Raw genomic sequence first — 23,676 nt, forward strand, 5'->3', positions numbered from 1 at the left:
ATACTTGAATATTATATATGTTTCAAGCATATCTTTATGTGGAAAAGGGTGGAATAAACCTAGTTTATTAGCCATCTAAACCTTCCATTATGACAGTCGCATACTAATTTTCTTTTATCTATTTTTCAGCGAAGTTACCCATATTGAAAATATTTGGAAATCTAAAATAGACACTTAAACATTTTTTTTTATTAATCAGCCAAATTAGGCATCCATTTTGGAATCATGCATATATATTATTGTATTTATGAATTAATTTCAGGTGTCATGTACTGATATCGTGTTGTGTGGTATTGATGACAAAAAGAACTACATAATCATTGATTTTAAACAAGATATATATATATATATGACATATGCTTTCTGGTTCAACTGATAACCAAAGGAATAATAAAACGAGGTAAGTTATGCTGTATTAACTAACAATTCCAATGATTCATTTGCAATAATTATGTTGTTAAATTTTAAATAGTGTTAAACAATTTAAAAGTAATAGTAGCGTCCCTGGATACGTTTTTATGCGGTCAATATTTGTTTGTTAAAAAAATAAGGATCCTTTGCTTTTCTTTATGCAATATTTCATGCCTTTCAACAAATGAACTCATCGTAGATACCAGGATTGAAATATTTTGTATTTGCGTCATATGCAACTGTCACTTAAAAAATATGTCTTGTTACAGTTAAATGAGAATACTTCAAAGTTCATAAAAGGAAAAAGAAATGATTTATGCTGCCTTTGGTATATGGTGGCTAGTAATGATAAATATCAGGTAAGTCGTTCTCTTAATTTAAAATATCCTCTTTTCTTATTTTAAATGACTACTTATATGTCACTCAAAAGTTTATCTTAACCTAAGTGAAAAGACTTATTTTTACCAACAACATGTTTTGAAGAAACTTTTTATCCTGATAAATAAGAAAATAATACAGTAGATCTAATTTAAACTTGACATTACAAAAAATGTCTTAAGGTTAAGGTAAATCGCATAGGGGAAGTCATAAAACCTCGGAAAAAACAACAACGTTCGATTATTCAACTAATGAAGGAAAGAACTACCGCTATTTCATATTCTTGACTTGATTCAATCATTTCCAGAAGAAAATAGTGGGTTTAAACCGGTTTGGCAGTACTTGTATGACAGCTATTTATAATTTCGTCATATTGACAAAATTGTGTGACAACCTTGCATACATGATTGTTTATCGTGACAATAATTGGCTTGACGTCTCATGAAATTTAGATTTCGATGTCATGAGTAAATTAATTATATCTGCTTGTGAATGTCACATTTTCGAAAGCTGATAGCAATATTAGTATGCGTGGAACTAAAAATACACCGTGAATAAATAAAAATTAACCGTTTCTACAAAATAGCCCTTACAAAACCAATAACAGTCAAGTAAATACAAACAGGTTAGAAAATCAACTTTTTATTATCATTGCTAAACATATCCTTGCTTAAGTTCAAATGTGTCCTTAGACGTTGAACGTCCATAGAAAATGTCATTTATGAGGCCGTCATAACAATTATAAGACCACCAGAGAAGAAATATCAAATGAGTCAGGTCTGCAAGAAATAGATCACAAACAATATAGAACAGCAAGCAAATAATATCAACAAGTAATCTATATCGACCAATGTGGACAAGTAAGCAATAAATTTCAAACAATATAAACCAGCAAGAATAACATAAAAAAGGCTAAAACAGGTCAGCAAGCCATAACTAAAATAATACATGATTAGACAAGTAAGCAACAACTAAAAGCAATATAGTAAGCAATAGATTACAAACAAAAGAGGCCAGCAAGCAACAAATCATGAATAATTTATGTCAGTAAGCTGCGCCTTAGAGTATACGATTTTCAACCCAGGTGTAAAATTTGGAACAACACTGATAACTACCAGATGACTAATAGTAAATAAAACACAGCATAGAAAACTAAAGACATAGCAATGCTAGTCTTCCAAAAAACAAACCGGGCCCATTTAAGTACAAACCTGGTAATAAGTGTAATTAAGAACGTCATTAACATTAATTGATAGATCGCCCAAGCCATAGCACATACGCAATAAATGATAACAAAATACATTCATGTTAGTTACACCGCACTTAATAACTAAAAATATCGTCCTGAAAAAAAGAAGAAAAAACTATGGCTACATTTCACCTTGATTTTGACATTGATCAGTGGAAAAGGAAAAACTGATTTGTTTTGCTGTCAAATAATTTTGTATATCATAATATACTATATATTAACTGTGGTGAATCATGAAATTAAAAATATTGACTAGCTGACCACCTTGTGTTTATAAATATTTGAGAAAATAAGTAGTCACAAACTGCATGAAAACCACTTATACTAATCTCTTTCGTAGTTCTAAGGCTTAATATCAGAGAAATTCTGGACTGTTCTATTAAAAACATTGATACAAGTAATGTAGATATTATATAGCCAAATGTAATGATAATATATAAGCTGAAAGTGAATTGTCTGCGTTAGGTTAACTTAGTTCGTTCTCTTTGTACTTTTAATGGAAATAGATTTTATAGACTTTAATCGACAGAGGTCATATTAGCTGCGCACAGTCTGTGATTTTTAAAGAAACATCACATTTAATCTCCATTGGCAAGTATTTTATGGGTAGACAAACTGCTATTGCATGTCATGTCTCATTGTTTACGAACAACTTCTGATATCCCATCAAACAACAACGTTAATGACTGATTTCATAACTTTCTATATACAACTGGCAGCATTAATATTTTACAGACGGAATATGAAATAAGATTTGTTTTTATGATTAATTAGATTGATTTTATACAATATTTATGCATTATTTGGATATCATTTTTCCCAATCAAAAGTTCTGATCAATATAGTATCATTAATCATTTCAAGGAAATCTGTTTTATGACAGAAAATGAAATACAAGTATTATTTTAAGCAATGACCAGATGCAATGTCTGAAAGGTTGTAGGCAATTTACTAAAGTATATATTACATCAGATACTGTTAAGATAATTGGTAATATTTCTAAGAGGACTTTTTATAGCACTTGTCCGACGAACATCATTATTATTTGAGACGTAACTGGAACAGTTTCTGTCAGAAAGTCAGTTTTAACAAAACTTTACGTATAATTTGATAATAAATGTCGTCTTTCATTTATTTTATTACACTGCATTGTACTTTATCATTGTTAAAGGTTATGTAGACTGTTCATAAGTACGAAAAGGTGTCTCTTTGCAACATGATTTAAGACAATACAGACATGTGAACGTTGACTTACAATTGCCAACTCTAACTCATTTGGTCTCAAGTTGAGGGTTGTTTCGTTGGAAGTCAAACCACATCTACTAATTTTTCATATTTGAAGTATCGAGTTTATGTTTTTGTACTTTTGTACTTTTTTTCACGTTTGACACTGCATTGTCAATTTGTTTATGATTTATGAGTTAGAATATCCTTTGTCCTTACTACTTTGTGTAACTTTAGAAAAATGATCAGGTACAATAATTCTATACACCATGACATATAATTTTGTGATGTCGACTAATTACGACCCAACGCTGGGATATCTGAACGTAATAAGTGATTCGACAACAAAAGAGGATTAATAAGGGTAAATTACACTGTGCGATGCCGTACATCCGGTTTGCTGGGTTAAAAAGATTGCTTTGACAAGATTATGTACCGACTCGTGACATTAATACGAAGTTGAAATATTAAGTAGAAGCGCTAATAACATGTAAAGCTTTCTTATCATAAAACAGTAGTCTCCGATATGAGAGTAGATATATTCAATGAAAAATAAGTGTTGGTTTCAGACTAATTGGCTAGGCGTTGATGGAAATTGACAAAAAGCAAAAGTGTTCTTTCATTCTTTTCAAATGTATCATACAGATTAAACCTTACGGATTGGTTTAGTTATTGGTCTGTCATTGTAAATGAAAATCAGCCAAGTTTCTTTTCTTAGACGCGCCTTTATGGGTCAGATTAATTCGAAATAATCAGCATTGCAATATTTTCAGAGCCATTTTTTCAAAAAAAGTAACAAAATTCAAAAAAAAAAAAAGACAAACTTTTCCCGAGAGAGTCAGACCCGTACTAAAAAAATCAAATGAATAAAGCTCATTGATATAAGTAAGTTGTAAAGCATAATTCCACTGTTGAACCAACTCTTGGTTATTGTTGACTTCTGAAAATTTAATAGATCAATGATATCAAGTTAAAAATTCATTACAATTTCCCTAAATAATGGTCTTATCTTAGATAGTCTTCCCTATGAAAAGTGAGAAAAAAATGGAAAGTACCAGAAACATTTAAAAAATCCCAGACACAATTACATTTGTTGCGTACCAGAATAACAGAATAATTTTATGCTTATTACAGCCATGTTCACGCTTAACCCGATTTATTGTTGTTCTCTTGTAAACTTTTGATGCCTAAATTTTAAACCATATTTTATCCATATTAGATAAGGTTAATGACTGATATTTCTATTTGTCATCTTGACTTTGTTTTTATATTTTGTATGGTATCTGTTTTTCAACAACTTCCTTATTTAACGCAACTTTGATTGGTTTCCACCTTTGATAAATATTTATATTTGGTCAGCTTGATTTAAGAACTTAGACATCACGATAAAATTTATTTCGTAATATCAATATGGAATACACAAAGTGAAAGTTCAAGATCTAAATACATACGGAAATAAATTGTTGGAAATGCAACGATTGAACTTAAAATTCTGTTCGTGATGTCTTCTTGCAGCTTGCATTGATTCAACAGTTTTGTTGACATTTATCGAAATGTTTTGCTGGCTATTATTTGTTTGCCTCAAAGTTTTTGAAATTTTTTGTTGCTTAAGTCGACTATTAGATAACATATGCAAATTTCCTCCAAATATAAAAAAAAAAGTTCAGTTATTCTCAAAAATTATGTTAAAATTCTTTACAATTTGCAGACTTGAAGTTTCTTATTGGTACCTTAAGCCTCTGAAACATTTTTGGGATATTTTTTTAATTTTAATTAATATCAAATAAATTATAAATGCTTCTAGATTAACTAAACTGCAATTGCAATTAGAGTATATCATGTGAATAAAATGCACATGCCAAAAGGCCTCAATTAGATCAAAGACAGAATGGTGCTGATATGCAGTCTTTAAAGACTTAGTTTTTATTAATGCAACCATACTATATTTTCGCAGAATGTATAGCTCAGTGAGGTTATATATGCCTTTTTTCAAAGTGATATATAATCTTTAGTAAGGCTTCAATTTATTTTAAACTGCATGTGACGTAAATTTGTAGATTGTGATCATTTCTGCAGACATCATTGACTTTCTTTTGCTTGTATCATCCTTTGTATTTTAAAAAAAATTAGGTTTTTATATGATAGACTTGTCAATAACCTGAAATTAAATTATAACTGTATTTATAAGGTGAATGAATCGTTTCTATTAGAAAATGTTACAGTGGTGACGTCAAGAAAACTGTGAAATTCTTGTAAATATCATTATCAAAACCTTCTCAAGGAATTTCAGACTAAAACATTAATTTTAACTGCGCAAAAAAAAAAACAAACTTGAAGTTTATCTGTTTATCTGATGTTTTCAGGGTATAGTTGGGCTTTCACTGAGGAGCTCTTTAAAATTCTTTTGCTTTTCGTATCAATTAAAGGTATCAATAAAACGTCTCGAAATATATTGTTTAAATAGATAACTGATTCTCTCATTTTTCGTCTAGTTTCCTCTAATTTTATATTGTTCTATGAATATTGAATGAAGTAAGTCGTATTTTATAGGTTAACATATTTTATCAATAAAACGAACTCCTTTCATTGGATTTTCTATTTGATCAATTACATATTTGTTATGAAGAATACTCTTAATCGTCATATTTTCTTATTGGTTTTGTGGAACTTGTCCATTGAAAATTGTCGGTTGGTTTTCAGGTTGTTTTGTCTAAGATAGGAATAGTTATAATTATCAATTTTGGTTCTTTTCCGTTTTATGTCTGTTAAGGGTTCTTTGTCAGTAAACCTAACCAGTAAGTACATTGTGTATATCACTATACAATATGTTATCGGTCCCATTTATGTTTAAGGTACTTTTCCTCCTCTGAAAGGATTGTTTGGGTTTTGATTTTGTAAAAACATTCCTTTCTTTCAATTTGATATTTGAATGAATTTCAAGATGTATTAGTTTTTGTTTTCGTTTTGAATCATATCACCTTACAAAATTATATAGTTTTGTTTACTTATACTAATAAGATGTTTCTTTAACAAAGTAGCAGCCGTCAAATCTGAATTTCTGAATCGTTGTCACGTTCCTGAAGTTTTATCACTGCCTTTATTTTGCTAAAAAGTCATGCTTATACTTAATATATTGATAAAATAAAATTGAGAATGGAATTGGGGAATGTGCCAAAGAGACAACAACCCGACCATAGAGCAGACAACAGCAGAAGGTCACCAACAGGTCTTCAACGCAACGAGAAATTCTCGCACCCGGAGGCGTCCTTCAGCTGGCCCCTAAACAAATATATACTGGTTCAGTGATAATGAACACCATACTAAACTCCAAATTGTACACAAGAAACTAAAAGTTAAAATGATACAAGACTAACAAAGGCCAGAGGCTCCTGACTTGGGACAGGCGCAAAAATGCGGCTGGGTTAAACATGTTTGTGAGATCTCAATCCTCCCCCTATACCTCTAGCCAATGCAGAAAAGTAAACGCATAACAATACGCACATTAAAATTCAGTTCAAGAGAAGTCCGAGTCTGATGTCAGAAGATGTAACCAAAGAAAATAAACAAAATGACAATAATACATAAATAACATCAGACTACTAGCAGTTAACTGACATGCCAGCTCCGGACCTCAATTAAACTGATTGAAAAATTACGTCTTCATCATATGACTATCAGGCACAATCCTCCCCGTGAGGGGTTTAGTATCATACCATCATAACATTTATGAGAAGAACATAACCCGTGTCATGCCAACAACTGGTTTATTCAGAATAAATGTGTTTAGTTCCGATGCAAAGACCCTATAAGTGAATCAATATTAACGCCAAAATAAGCAATCTTTAATGACCCGACAACAGTATCGTAACTATATCCCTTCTTAATAAGTCTATTTAAAAGTTTTGTTAGCTTCTGAGGTGAATACAGACATTTTTGTGTTTTATAAAGAATATTTCCATAACATATTGGATGTGAAATACCTGAACGTATAAGAAGTCTGCATGTTGAGCTATATTTACGAATGATGTCCTTATACCGATGATAAAATTTAGTAAATGTTTTGACTAGTTTGTGATATCGAAAACCCTGGTGTAATAATTTTTCAGTAATACATAAATTTCTCTCGTTAGAATCTAAAACATTGTTACATACACGAGCGAATCGTACAAGTTGAGATATATAAACTCCGTAAGATGGTGACAAGGGAACGTCACCATCTAAAAATGGATAATTAACGATAGGAAATGAGAAATCATCTCTTTTATCATAAATTTTAGTATTAAGCTTTCCGTTTATGATATATATATCAAGATCGAGGAAAGGGCAGTGGTCATTGTTAGTATTAGATTTATTTAAAGTAAGTTCAACAGGATAAATTTCTTTAATATACATACTGAAGTCGTCATTATTGAGAGCTAAAATATCATCCAAATATCTAAAAGTATTATTAAATTTGTGTATCAGATGTTGTTTCGATGGGTCTTTGCTGATTTTTGTCATAAATTGTAACTCATAGCAATACAAAAACAGGTCCGCAATAAGTGGTGCACAGTTAGTCCCCATTGGAATTCCGATAACCTGACGATATACGGAATCTCCAAAGCGAACAAAAATGTTATCTAGTGAAAATTCAAGAGCAGATATAGTATCAAAGCATGTCCAATTGACATAGTTTTTTTGTTTATTACTACTAAAAAATGACCTAAAAGAGTTTGAACATATATATTCACATTCTGACTTTTTAAATGCCCATTTAATTAGGTGTGTGAATTTTTTCTTAATGAGAATGTGAGGCAATGTGGTATATAGGGTAGAAAAACAAAACTTTGAACAGATTCAAAATCACCAATATAAGCATGCAATTTATCAAATACTTCCAACGAGTTTTTGACACTCCAAAAGTAATTAATTCCATTATTTTCGAAGGCTTTATTTGAACAATTTATTATCAGGTTTTTGATTGTACCAAGTGTACTAGTAAGAAGAATAGATAATTTAGTAGTGGAACAATGGCTTGAAGACGAAATAAATCTATATTTGTAAGGTGTTTTGTGTAGTTTCGGAAGCCAATACATAGTTGGGACTTTCATTGTTTTTGGTTCTGCTTGTAAAGTGGTAGCTAAAAGTTTGTTTGTTACAGATGTCGTTTTCTGAAAATGGAGTCAGTTGGAATGTTGGTGAATTGGTGATTTCTTTTTGTTCGACCATGACAGCGGTTTTTTTTAACAGTTTTACACCGTATATACACTGAACTCCGAGGAAATCTAAACACTCCATTTACCATGTGTACAGCAATTAAGTTGGTAATATTCCAACAAAATGGACCGAATTCAAAATATTGTTATCCTTTTTGACAATCCGCAGTGTCAGTTAGTTTTACATACAGTTTTTCAAACAAAATGTCCAAACAGTATCGTGTCCTTAATACACCACCATTGAATAGACACCAAAATATCAATTTGGATAAGTGTGTACTATGATAACATATGACTTTATTTATTTTCATAGTGAACAAGGCTTTGCAGAATCTAAAATAGACTATTTAAATTACAAAAATATGTGTATAGCCTAAATGTACAGCGTTATCCACAAATTATGAAAAACATACAGAAATTAAAACAGCAAAGAGAGTTATAAATTAAACAAACAAACATTGTGGCTTCCGCGAAACTTTGAATGAGATGACTTGAATTTTACCACTAGGAATGCTGGGTGCAATAGCTTTATTGTAAATAGTAATCCTTAACATGTTTAATTATTCCATATTAGTAACAGTATATGATATACTGTATATCAGAACGTGAAATTAAAGGATAAAAATAGTCGACAAGAAGAGGAATATATTTTGGTTCAATAGTAATGCAGTTTTTTAGTTGTTTTTTTTTTTGCAAAAAATAATATTTTTCTTTTTAAAACAAGAAATTTGCATCAAATGGACAGTTTCACACAAAGATATTGTCCTGATTATCTAGTAGCAATTTGTAAACGTTCCTTCTACATAATAACTTCATAGATAACTGTCATTTTTCTAATGTGCTTCGTCTGGACGACTTAAAGGTTTGTTTGTGTTTCCTGAAACATATGACGTGGAAATGAACTTGCCCCGCCTTTGTGTTATTGTACTATGGTATTTTTTGTATTCTTGCCTTTCATTTTTGCTAATGTGCTTTTACTATATGTCTTTTGTGCTTCTTTGTTACATATTTGTTTGTTTTATAGTGAGCAAAATCATAACACAATGTTGACTGATGTACCCCTATTTTTGACGATGTTTTCCTATGCTGTCTGTTTGTTTTGTTCACACATTGTTGTCAATATGATTGTACTTTATGGAACTTTATGCAGCTGTCATACAAGTTTAGTTAGCTATACAACAAGGTTTAATAAACCATTTTCTACATAAGAAAATGCATGTACAAAGTCAGGAATATGATATTTGTTATCTATTCGTTTGATGTGTTTGAGCTTTTGATTTAGCCATTTGATTAGGGACTTTCCGTTTTGAACTTTCCTCGGAGTTCAGTATTTTTGTGATTACTATTTATAGGCTTTACTTTGATATATGATTACCTCCCTATATTGGTTATTTTTGAAACTCGAGATACCTAGAATCACAGCAAAGTCAATCATGAGTATGGTATATCTTAGTAATATCTTGTCTCTTTACCATTCCCTCGGAAAGCAACAACAAAGGAGAAATCTTACTCTCAAGGCCGTTTAGCTGTCATCATTCTGTTTAACTGTATACTGTCATTGTCAATACAATGCACTCGGAGATAACTAACGAAGCCTTACTAAATAGAAGATCGGGATCAACGAAAGGCCACACAACCTTAGATATATTTAATTAGACATTTACCGTAGGAATGATTAGGACTGCATTGTCACGAATTGATCAACATAAAAAAATGTAAAACTGCTTTGTTGAGCAATAGCTTGTTTTTCATAATGGTAGTTAGTGCGTTTATACAACTTATATTGTATATGTAATCATATGGACGTGTAACAATCTTCTGTCATATCATAGCCTTTTAAAACTGACTATGCGATATGGGCTTTGCTCATTGTTAAAGGCCTTGCGATTATCTATAGTTGATTTATTTAGTCTCTTACAGAGAGTTGTCTCATTGGCAATGATAGACTAGAACATTTTCTTTTTTATATAGCCTAATAATATCCAAATAAACCTCTGTCAATTATACATTTCGCGTATACACAAATGACACACCTAATTATCTGGGTTTTGTTCTCGCATTTGATTACATATTCTGTGGAATTGTAAGGTCCTATTATGATGCTATTATGAAGTACACAACATATCTAGTACAATGGTTTTCGCCAACTGCCTCGTTAAAAACAGTTTTAAAACAAATGGTTAACTTTTCCTCGGCCACGTTTACTCTTAATTGAACTCGTTAACAAGAATTGGTTGACCACATGCAATAAGTTTGTTATGCAATTCTTCGCAGTTATAGAAAGTTAAATATCAGAAATGGCTTCTAATCTGTAATTGACAAATTGTATGAATAAAGGCAATAGTAGTATACCGCTGTTAAAAAGTCATAAATCGACGTATCGATGTATTCAATTTCCAATTGTTACATTTTGTGTATATTTGCATTGCAGGTGTTGCAGTAATAGCAGCAGACGCTTACCTCTTTTGACGCACCGTATCTCACTCTTTTTTAGTTCACGCCAATCCCTTATTATATGCGATTATTATATAAGTTAATAGTTATCAAAGGTACAAGATTTAAAATTAAGTACGCAAGACGCGCGTTTCGTCTACATAAGACTCATCAGTGACGCTCAGATCAAAATAGTTATAAAGTCAAACAAGTACTAAGTTGAAGAGCATTGAGGACCCAAAATTCCAAAAAGTTGTGCCAAATACGGCTAAGGTAATCTATTCCTGGGATAAGAAAACCCTTAGTTTTTCGAAAAATTCAAAGTTTTGTAACAGGAAATTAAAAAAATGTTCCTTAATTTTTATCTTTAAAACCTTTTCATCTTCTAACAGCCTTTTGTCTAGTTAGTTTATATATATTGAACAAATAAGAATTGTTTTTTTTTTTATTTGCCTGCATTATGTCTATGGTAGATATAGATTTTGATGATTTAAAAGAAGAACAGAATTACTAGCTTTACATCGGACAATCGATTTTAATGACTTAAGTAAACTGATATCCGAAGATAAATTGATTTCTGTATTCTATATTCTTGTGCTAAGATATTTTTGGTATTGTAGATATACCGAATTATTATTTTAGATTCTCAATTGTTTTTGCTATATTCACATTTGTTGATCGGTGTGAGAAATCCATCACTAGTGAAATATCTATTATCGGCAAAATATTGGTCGGAATTTTAATATGACGTTAAATTTTCTTGGTTTCTTCCAAATTTGTGGCGTCATGAAAAAGGCGACTATGTCTGATGCCTGATGACGTCACATTTAAAAAAATATAAATCTTTGAAAAGGAAGGATTAGAATCAATTTAGAAACAGATTCCGAGGCATAATTCGTGTATTACGTTATGTTTCCACTTTCAACAGTTTAGTTTTAACTATTAAAAAAAACTAAGCAAGCCTCGCGCTTTAAATATTAAAATTTAACTGACCCGATTGAAGAAATATCGTAACACACTTCGAGCATTACTGTAACAGATAAAAGAGGGACGAAAGATACCAAAGGGACAGTCAACTCATAAATCTAAACCAAACTGACAACCACTACAAACCATTAAAAGTCTGAAATGGCCTATATCTGTACTCGACTGTACTGATTTTTACTCGACCAGTCTGAATTCGTCTGAGATTTACTTGATAATACTCGACTGTAGTCTGATCCATACTTAACAGTCTGAATATGTACTTGACCAGTACTTAACCATTTTATACGAGTCTGAACCGTACTCGACCTAGTCTGAACCGTACTCGACCTAGTCTGAACCGTACTCGACCTAGTCTGAACCATACTCGACCAAGTCTTAACCAACCTAGACATATTCTTAACCAACCTAGACCTATTCTTTGTATCTATCAACTGATATTTAACAATTTAGGAATTTTTTTGATAAAAATGAAATTTGAACAACTTGAAATTAAAAATGTATTCAATACAGTATTGAAATTAAAATTTCACAATAATCAGTCATAATATAAATTCAACTCAATATTAATCAACACTTACATAATAATATATATCAAATTTTAAAATATAAATAAAACAAGCTGTTCAAATAATCTAAAAAATTGAATTGGGACTAATATTTTCAATATTATTCAAAATTTTATGAATATTTCGAAGGTTTTTATGGTAACTGGACTATTTTCACCATTAACTTAATCTTAGTATAGATTTATGGTGTCAGTTGAGTTCAGGTAATAATGCAGTGAATGTTTTTTTATTAAGATATTTATAAAATAGTATATAAAACAACTTAATAAATTTTAAAAAAAATGAGAGCTAAATTGTTTTGCTTTATTAAACCAAGAATTTAATATAATCATGATAATAGAATTTCCATAGCAATCCTTGATAACCTTTTTAAAAAAGGAAATGTATTCCAAAGTAACAGTAAAAAAAAAATTCAATTAATTTAAGTATTTTTTTGTCAAATTAACATGGCATACATAAAGCACTTTAATATGTTCTAATTACCTCAGTACATGTGTGTTTTACAGGTAAAAAGAAAGCCCTATGTTCTTAAATTCGTGTATTACTTATCTAGTACATACATGTATATTCGAAAGGCCTTGTTATTATATTAAACAGGATGTTGCAATTTTGAATCAATGTTATTTAGAATTTAATACCTCTGACCAGGTGTGATCTTATTTATGAGTTTGCCCCCAAGCAGAGGTTATACTTTATATTTCACCACTAATCAGAAAAACAATTTTATTTATTTATTTAATTTTATCCCTTTTTGATATAAGTTATATATAATATATTTTTTTTATCCCAAATATAATCAGAGATATATTCCTTTTATAAGGTTAATTTTTTTTATAAATTTTGTTGGCTGTTGTTATATATGTCAGTTAAAAAGAAATTTATTTTAACAGTTAAAAAAGTAGAGGTTTTTTGGTCTAGTATGGTTCAGACTGGTCGAGTATTGTTCGGACCTTTGGTTAAGTATGGTTTCGACTGAAAAAATAGGTCGAGTACATGTCGAGAATGGGTTAAGACTGTTTCAGACTGGTCGAGTAATAGTTCAGACTATTTTCAACGGCAAAGATAAGGGTCAAGTACGATTCAGTACAGTTAAGTATGGTTCAGACTGGGGTCGAGTAATGTCAAGTAAAAGTCAGACCAATTCAGACTGGTCGAGTAAAAATCAGTACAGTCGAGTACAGATATAGGCCATTTCAGACTTTAATGGTTTGTAGTGAACGCCATGGCTAAAAATGAAAAAGACAAACAAACAACAGCACACATGACAAAAAATAGAAAACTAAAGAATAAACAACACGAACTCCACCAAAAAACTAGGTCACGTGATAGTGTTTTCGAAATAAAAAGCTTCTCAATTATCAAAATAAGTGTTTGACAAACTTATACGTAATATTTCCGACAACTGCATGGTTCAAATTTTCATTTATTTTTGTCAATGGGTTAAAGTAAAGCATAAAAATTTTGTCAAAATTTCTTGAAAATTAAATAAACCAAATTGATTGTATTCTAAGGGTATGGGACCACCTAAAAGACATAACCTATAGGACCGTTACCTCTCTTTAAAAAATGACCACATGTAACATATAAACGCCGTTACTGAATATGTGTCGTCAATGAATTGATGTCAAAGATTGACATTGAACTTTAAAAAATCAAGTTGGCGTAACTGTTTCCTTTTCAAATAAATACATGCATCTACATTTCTCTTCAAATGTCAGCTGCAAGAACATTTGCAGACGTTTGACGTGATGTATGACGTAACGGTCTGTAAAAATTTGTTATGTAATAAGGTAAAAAGATGTTGGGTCATTGCTCTGTTCTGTTTCCGACGTTTTGCTTTTAAATAATATCCGTTTATATATACATAGTATATTCAATCACTTATCAAGCCAAAACAGATGTGTAAATTAATGTACGGAAAACGCTCAAAGGAAATTAGACGTTTATCATTTAGAAACATTGCTTCTGAAATATCAATTGCTTAGAAATAAATTTGTTCTTGAACGTATTCATATGAACAGTGAATAGATAGAAGAAAAACTTCGTGAAAATGGATTTGGAAGTTCGCGCTATATATTCAAATATTTAATTGTATTTTGTATTTATTTATTTCGAATAAAAAAGAAAACTCCTTTCGACTGGTTAACACTTAGTGGCTCTACATAACTGATTATGTTAAAAACCTTATGCACTTGAACATAGTAACTCGAATGGAAGACAACGTCTTCTTTCCTAATGCTTACAGTTTACAGCAGGTGCAAACGTATAAGCTGCTTTACTACAAAATTAAATTCTCAGATAAGAGTACATACATAAGTCTTAATAACGTTTTGTTACATCATAATCAGATTGTCTGAGCTTTAAGAGCAATGCGCAACACTTCACAAGAGGTTGATAACAGATTAATCCCGAGAAAAAAAAAGAGATGAAAAAAGTGAATTAGATAAATTACGAATGTTTTTCCAATTGGTTTGACAAAAATGAAGCTAGTGGCGATTTTTATTCAGAGAATATTTTGTGCATTTCCTATCTTGTTAGTACAGTGTATTAAATGTGTTCTTCCCATTCATTTAAGGCGGATCACTTGTATATTTTCTCAGGGAAAATTTTCTTAAAGTATGCGGGAATGTAGAGTTTTCCCAAATGCATGTTTTATTTTTGATATAAAATAAAAGTATGGATCTTCGTGCTATTCTTTTATTTTGCAAGTAATGCAAAATTGCGAAATTTGTGCAAATATTGTTCGTAAAAGAAAACAATATTTGACGAATAAAATGAAATCTGTGGAATAGAATATTGAAGTCTCTGATAATAACGGCCGCATACATCAACCAATCAGGATTAGCTATACTCTAAATTCTGAATACGATGTCATCTTCATAAAATAGCTGCGCCCATAAAACATAATGGTTTATTGTAACCTCTAATGAAATAACCAATGAATAAATCGTGTAGTGTAATGTGAAATCTGAACGTTATCAAAAACAAAAATTATGAAACATGAGTGTTTCATGTAAAATCATAATGCCAGCCATAAAAAATCGGGTAAAGTTTTATTGGAATCATATAAAAAAAAACAAGAACACCAAAACAAGATTAAGGGCAAGTATAATAAACACCTTTTTGAATATATAAATATTCTGTCAGTGACAAAAGTAATGCTTTATAAAAAATGAAAAAATAATATAAAACCTTCAGAGCAAGCATTTTGAATTATGCTGAGTATAAAAAAGATAAGAGTTCTATTTCATTCATAGAATATCTTCAATCCGATCTTGACTTATATAAAAAACACAAAATTCAATTAATATCAACGTACTACCACGCATTTTTTTTTTTATGAATGAATGAAGTTCGGTGTGAAATCTTACATGGGTTGAGAAATAAGCTAATGATAGCTTAATTACTGGAGCCAGACTATAAGAGAGATTCTATAATGGCATTGAAATACAATACCCCGTTGGTAACTTCAAAATTGTTATCACAGAAAAATCAAGTTAATCTAATAGAAATTATCAGACAACGTTCAATCAGTTAAAAGATAGCCTGAAGCCTGGGTATTATTATAACATTAACAAGTTCGAAAGGATCGGCATAACATGACCTTGGATAAGGAACTTTTTTCACAGTAGCTGGACTCATGGTAAATATGTATTGCAATCTAAACCCTCAACACAGTGTGCATTAGGAATTCCGTAATCAAATTAAGTTCAGAGAATATTTTGAAATATAAAATTAAAATTAACACTGCATTTATTTACTAGTACTAGATAACTTTAAAAATTTCTCAATGTTTCCGATAGGCGTTTCGTACAACCGTTTCATTGATTATCGAATCTGAAATTCCCAGCATTGACTAGGGTACTGAGGAATAATGATTAACATTTTTACCAAAGATAATAAAAAAAATAAATTGCCAAATCTTAACATGACAAATCTGAAATCAAGTCATGTTTATACGAATTAGCATGTGCAATGCCTACCATTGTACAGGCTTGTTTCAGATATATAAACAAGACTTAATTTCATAGATGTTTTCCTGGTCTTTTGAAAAAGTCGGGTTCATGATACTATTATATTTACATGCTCTGAAAAGAACTACAATCGCTACAAATAAGATTTTAATCTTCAAAATATTAGGAATTTTACATTGGTGCTTATCCTTAGAACAGATAATTCTACAATATTCTTCACATCATTTTGATCATTTAACCTGTTTCAAGTTATGAAACTAATTCTTACTATCAATTACAATAAAAAACTTCTTCTTTTTCACCAATTATGTAAATAATAAGGTGTTTTCATGGCTGTTTTATACGGAACTGTTTATAGCAGTTTATAAGGTGTACAGGTTTCTCTGCATTCAAAATCCCTCTGTTCTTTTTTAACTCATTCTGGTTTGCTTATTATTGCTTCAACCGGTAACTAAATGTGCGTATGTCATATGCTATATGTCTATATATTTGTATCGGTATTGTGCTCGATCCGGATCTTATTAATTATCGACAATATTATATATACATGTAGTTATGAGTTTGGAATTGTGTAATGTTTAAATCCACACAATTGTCCTATACTAGTTATATAAATATAAAAAGCTGAATTATTTGATTCATCGTTTTTACGTCATACCGGCTAACAAATAGGGATGGTGTTATTTTAGTGGTATAAATAGACAGGAATGATATATAACACCACATTCCTCATTGTGTTACCTATAATGCTTATTATTGAAAGGAAAGTTTTACTTTATCAGTGTAACCTATATAACATAATTTTTTTCTGATATTGCTAGGTGAATAGTCATAACGAATTTATTGGCAATGCCATTCGTGATGATTGAAGAAATTGAATACAGACTTATTTTGACCCGGGAACATGGAATCAATTATAATTCTTTACTGTTGTACTGTAATAATCGATTCTATTACAAAATGTACAGGATGTATTATAAAAATATAGATGACTACCATTTTCTACATTAGAAAATGCTTGTACCAATTCAAAAATATGACAGTTGTTAATCATTTGTTTGATGTGTTTGAGCTTTTAATTTTGGCATTTCATTACGGACTTTCCGTTTTAACGACTAATCTTTTGTAGACGAAACGCGCGTCTGGTGCAAATACAAAATTTCAATCCTGGTACTATGATGAGTTTATTTGCAATCTTACTATTTTGTAATAATAACTTAAAGGACATTTAAAATGTTTGTTTTTTTTAAGTAGTCCCAGGCTTTCATAAAATTGTGAGATTGAAGCTGTGAAACTCCCTATTGTTTTCAAAACCATAGATAATCCATATTTATATATATATGTTCATAACGTGTGTCAGCTATAATTCTCACATGGTTGGGCTTGTTACGGTGTATCTATTTCCCCATGAAACTACATTACTCGTATCATACTGAACAGTAAGTGATATAAAAATGCATTAATTGGTTTTGCCTGGTAGTATCCTAGTATAAATAAAGGCAACAGTAGTATATCGCTGTTCAAAACTCATAAATCCATGGACAAAAAAAATCGGGGTAACAAACTAAAATTGAGGGAAACGCATCAAATATAAGAGGAGAACAACGACACAACATTAAAATGTAACACACACACACACACAGAAAAGGACTAAGCATTAGACAAAATCCTATGAGAATAACAAATATAACAGAATACATATAGTATGTGTGTTACGAAACCGTTACATTTCAATTGGATATTACTTAGACTTGCTACAATTCCATTTCGTTGATTTCTTTTTTACTATTTAATATTTTTACTGAAAAATGCCCGTATACATATTGCCCATGGAGATGTCAGTATAAATGGCAATTTCTTAGGTAAAGCAGTTAAATTATTAAAGAAACACAGAAAATGAAGTTCAACGATGACCTTCAAATGTCACAAAGGACTAATCCCCACGACAACGGGAATTTCTGATATTTTCTACATTACAAAGAACACCCACATCTTCCAATACAAATTATTTGTTTGCAGAATTTAATTCAATTCTAAAGCATACAGAAAGCTTCAAGATACCTGGTGTGAATGTTTGACACCGGAAACTGATTTTTTTTTGGATAACTCGTTATAATCAGATACTTTTTGATATCAACTATCGTTATTTGAATTCAATAACTTTGTGTTTTTCCAACTGTTATAAATTGAAGGTGTGTTTACTAACTGTTAATTTAGATACTGATCCCTGTAAGCTCGTTGATCCCTTGAATACTCTTATTTTTGAAGATTATCAATTTGATTAACACCGGTACCACATTAGGATTTTTTCATTTTGTTTTTCATGATTGGTACTAAATTGATTCTGTTTTGAATAAATTAAAACACAACTCATAAGGGTCGTACAGTAACCATTAAATGTTTCCATCAACATTATTTGGGTTTTGATAGATATTTAACTTAGTGGTAATTATAATTCCTCTCCTGACAAGGGTTACGATACTTGTTCGGTGAAGTCATAACTGTAACAATGTATAGCGAAAGTAGCTAGTTTACTTATCAACAAATGTGAGCATGCGCATTAATTCCATAGTAGTCTTGAAATATATTATAACGATAGGGATTAAATCCTCTTTGTAAAATATTAAAGATCATCATGTGTCGATGCGCGCTTTCCAATGCGTATAAACAACAATGCAAATTGACCTTTTTTGTTGTGTTTCCTTGAATTGCATAATGTTGTTGCTGCTATATGTAGATGATATAAAAAAGAAGATGTGGTATGATTGCCAATGAGACAACTATCCACAAAAGACGAAAATGACACAGACTTTGTATCCCGAATAACATTAAGAATATAAACTAACCCGACCAAAGAGCAGAAAACAGCAGAAGGGCATCACTGGGTCTTCAATACAGCGAGAACCCGGAGGCGTGCCTCATCTGGCCATTAAAACTGTATACTAATCAAGTAACATATATCATGCAGTATAGAATATGTCAGTGGTATGGACCCTGTGGTATAAAATTAGCGATGCAGACCTAGTGGTATAGACTTAGCGGTATTGACCCAGTACTATATTCCATAAGCGATTTAGAATCAGGTTATTTATTCAGCGGTATTGTAGACTCAGTAGTATAGACTCGATTTTATAAACCCAACGGTATAGACTCGGTGGCATAATCCAAGAGGTATAGACTAAGTGGTATAAGACAAGAAATATAAACCAATGGTTAAAACCAAGCGGTATAAATCAAGTGCAATAAAACCATCACTTATTTGTGCAAACAGGTTAAATATACTACAAATAAAGATGAACCTAGGCACAATCTATATGAACAGAGGAAACAAAGTATGATTCTAATGCAATTTTTATGTAACAATTTTTTTCATTGGCTAAAAGTTGCCGTCAAATCCACAGTTGACCAGGCGTAACTAAGGAGGGACCCGCCATTTTGAATTGATTGAATCAACAAATGTTCGAATACTGCTATATAATCGAAAATAAAACAACACCTACATCGAATTCGCAGTTTTAATGTTATTTTATCCGAATTTGAATCGTACAGGTACCATATTATCTTCCAGTTTGTAAGTTTTCATTTGTATGACGTCACGTTTACCAACACAATCCAGATGCTACTCATCTTTCTTGAACTATGACTTGTTTAGAGTCAATATAATTGCTGATCCATCTTGTTTTTGTGGATGCAACATTAAGACTGTACACCATTTCCTTTTTGACTGTTCTTCATATACACACCAGGTAGAAATTCTGATGAACAATCTAAGATGGTTTCATGATGAGCTTAATATACTGAATGTTAAGTTTATTAACATCTGGTTATCTGACCCTCTCGTATGGACAAACGTCAATACATTTTTAACATGTATTCGAATTTATCAAAAGGTCTGAAGATTTCTTGGTATGTAGAAAAAGTATATTTGTGGTACATCCTCTTCATCATCGTCATCATTACTAAATTTAAAATGTTTCATCTTTTTTAATTGATAGACTCGTAAAGTATTGTATATTTTAAATTATTGCATGCTCATATTGATATTATATTGTAATTTATTGTTATTCGGAGCGGACTTATTAAGTAGGGTTTACTTGTGTCCAATCCATTTTACTTTGAGTAAATAAAATATGTTTAAACTAAACTAACTTGTGCAATTAATTCATGTTTTGGTTGCATATATGCGATCAAATTTCGAGTTTATATCTTCAAAATAACGTAAAATGGAAAACAAAGGAACAATATCCACATTTACAATTGATGATTAAACTTAATCTTTTATAATAATATTTTATAAACAATAATGACGCAGATAAAACGTTGAAAGTTATTCTATGCTTTTGAATTGTAAATGAAATGGAGGAGTAAATCTAAGATTAATATTTCCTTGCATTTTATTTGCTTTTAAAATGTCAGATTCTATACATCAATCGAATATAAATCAAATGTTTGGATAATCAAATTCTATCCAATAAATACATTGTATTAGTTGCTAATAAATGAACAATGAATAATACATACTTCTTCAAAGTTAAACTGTATGTATAGATTTTGGTTTACAAGATACGTTAACATCAAAGGTGTATAGTTCAAGGGTTAAAATGCGGACAAATGTACGTTGTGTTCATAAGTTGACTTGTTTCAAGTTTATCAGAGAATGTACCTGACCAGATATGTAACATTTTATCGAAAAGAAATTGTGTAATCATATGTGTTCTTTCTTCTAAATGCGGGCGTGTTATACTTGTCATTTTTGTCTTAATTAGGTATGATTTGCACTGATTTCTTGAAAGTCTTAGTTGTTATGAATCATAAAATGTAATCAAAAGTATATATTTTTTTTTCAAATCAAAGAAAAAAACCATAATGACGAAGTCACTTTCAATTACGTGGTTTAATTTAAGGATTATAGCTTGTCGTTATCAACCTCTGCAATGAATATATTTTTCAGAGCAATCACCAACAGCAGAGGAATGACTATCGATTGAAGTGAAGATTTCACAACTATAATAGTAAAGACAGCGGACACGATGAACGTATCGATGCTTCCGGTCAAAAATATAACGCAACAATTATTTGACTATATTGGAGATAATATTTCAGAATTTCAATTTTCTGCGGATTTTGATTACGAGGATATTTTAAAAGAGTTTCCCGAACTTTTTGGTAATAAAGGTAAAGACACTGGAACATGGAGTCCTATGACAATATCATTAGCAGTGCTTTATTCCATTGCTTTTATACTTGGAATAACGGGAAATATTTTTGTAATTGCTGTTGTTGCACAGTACAAACATATGCGGACTTTAACCAATGTATTCCTTGTAAATCTGACGGTAGGAGATTTACTTGTTGCTCTAATATGCATTCCTATTACTCTTGGAGAGTATGTTTATAAAGAGTATATATTCGGAACTGTTATGTGTAAACTTGCACCTTTTCTACAAGGGTCCGCCGTGGCAGTAAGTGCTCTAAGCCTTTTATTCATCGGTATAAACAGATACTTTGCTATCCATCGTCCACTCAAAGCTAAAATTATTTTTTCAAAGAGAAAAATCTACTTAATGTTAGTATCAGTGTGGGTACTTTCATTTTCGGCTTTTGTTCCTTTATTGGTGGTGAACCATGTACAGGTGACAGATTTTTTATCTTTTAAGAAACGTTCGTGTTCCGAAGGATGGATCCGTTTACAATATAAACAATTCTACAATGTATTCATATTTGTTTTATTGTTTTGTATTCCACTTTTTGTTATGGTTTTAGCCTATACAAGGATAGGAATGACATTATGGGGAGATGAAGGGAAAGTTTTTATAGAAACATCACGGGGACATAGCTATCAAGCTGAACGGATTCTACGTCAGAGACGTCGGACTGTAAAAATGTTGATTGCTGTAGTTAGTATATTTTGTATTTGTTGGCTGCCATATTACATTGTGAATATTTGGATTGACACAAATTTAAGCGACATGAGTTCTACAGGCTTTGTGACAACGTATATTTACCCGGTGCTTCAAGTCCTTGGTCTATCGAACTCTGTTGTGAACCCGGTGTGCTACTGTTTTATGAGTACCGGTTTTAGAAAGGCATTCCTGAAACTTTGTTGTAAACGACAACTCACAAAAAGAGGTTCGAACGCTTTGTTAACTATTAGATTCAGATCAAGTGAGGATAGTCCTATCGATAGTTTGGAAACAGCGATATCTCGCGATCATCATGATCATGTGATAACAGGTACACTAAAATCATAATTGTTATTGTTTAATCAAAATTGTAAAACAAATTGTTACTGTTAAAAATGTTTAAATGTAAATATTAAATATATTTATTTGAAACATGATTTTCTGTACAATAAACTAAAAACTGAGTTCTGACAAAAGCAGTTCCACCATATATTTTTTTCTTTTTAAGAATAACTAGAAAAAAGCTTTGATGAAAAAAAAAATATATAGTCACAAAAGGTTGTGCGTGATTCAAAATTTCATTGAACACCCGAAGTTATCTGATTGCCCAGATTACCGTAATGACTTAGTCCAAATGATTATTTGGCACTTGACACTTGACTTTCTTGCAGAATAATAAAATATACAACTTTAATTGCAAGTTCCGTCTTTTGTTCTTATGCTTACGTTTCCACTTATTGAAGATTCGGCATCATCAGGAATTAAGGTTTATAAACTCTACAAAAATATAACCGCCATTGAAGATTATTTATAAAAGTCGCCAATTAAAATCATAAAGAAAACGGGAATCTGATTTTTTGAACGTCTTACATGCAAACTCAAGGACGAAAAAACATTGATAGAAACAATGCATGATTATTAAAATAAGAATCTGTGTGTATGTTTCCCCATGAGACAACTCTCCATTAGCAACCGAATGACACAAACATTAACACCTACAGGTCAGCGTACGGGCTTTCGTCAACAATCAAAGTCCATCCGGTATAGCCGGCTTTAAGCTTTAGCGATGATCTTTGCATCTTTATGTCATTGTTTTTGTATTTAGAAGGAAATGTTTTTGCAGATATTTCGTCGTCTGAACGAATTGATTAATAACGGATAGACTTTGGAATCGTTGAAAGATTGTCATATTTTATAGCCTCTAGTTCATTACCGCAATATGATATATAGATATCTTTATTGCTGAACGTGGTGCTTTGGTCGCTTTCAGAATACCGTTTGGAGACAATTTATCTGATACATATCCTTATTGTTTTTCTTAACAAATTGATGCAAACAATAACTTTCGGAGCATGT

General features: G+C 31.0%; 1 protein-coding gene across 1 annotated transcript; it reads left to right on the forward strand.

The window, feature by feature from the left end:
- The first annotated feature begins 267 nt into the window (after nt 1-267).
- On the forward strand, nt 268-22,847 carry LOC143079004 (QRFP-like peptide receptor). Its single transcript, XM_076254104.1, has 3 exons — nt 268-400; nt 681-770; nt 21,369-22,847. The coding sequence occupies exon 3, from the start codon at nt 21,448-21,450 to the stop codon at nt 22,666-22,668; it is 1,221 nt and encodes a 406-aa protein (XP_076110219.1). The 5' UTR covers nt 268-400; nt 681-770; nt 21,369-21,447; the 3' UTR covers nt 22,669-22,847.
- Nucleotides 22,848-23,676: the final 829 nt, after the last annotated feature.

Source organism: Mytilus galloprovincialis, chromosome 6 (assembly GCF_965363235.1).
Source record: "Mytilus galloprovincialis chromosome 6, xbMytGall1.hap1.1, whole genome shotgun sequence".
In the NCBI taxonomy this organism is placed as follows: domain Eukaryota; kingdom Metazoa; phylum Mollusca; class Bivalvia; order Mytilida; family Mytilidae; genus Mytilus; species Mytilus galloprovincialis.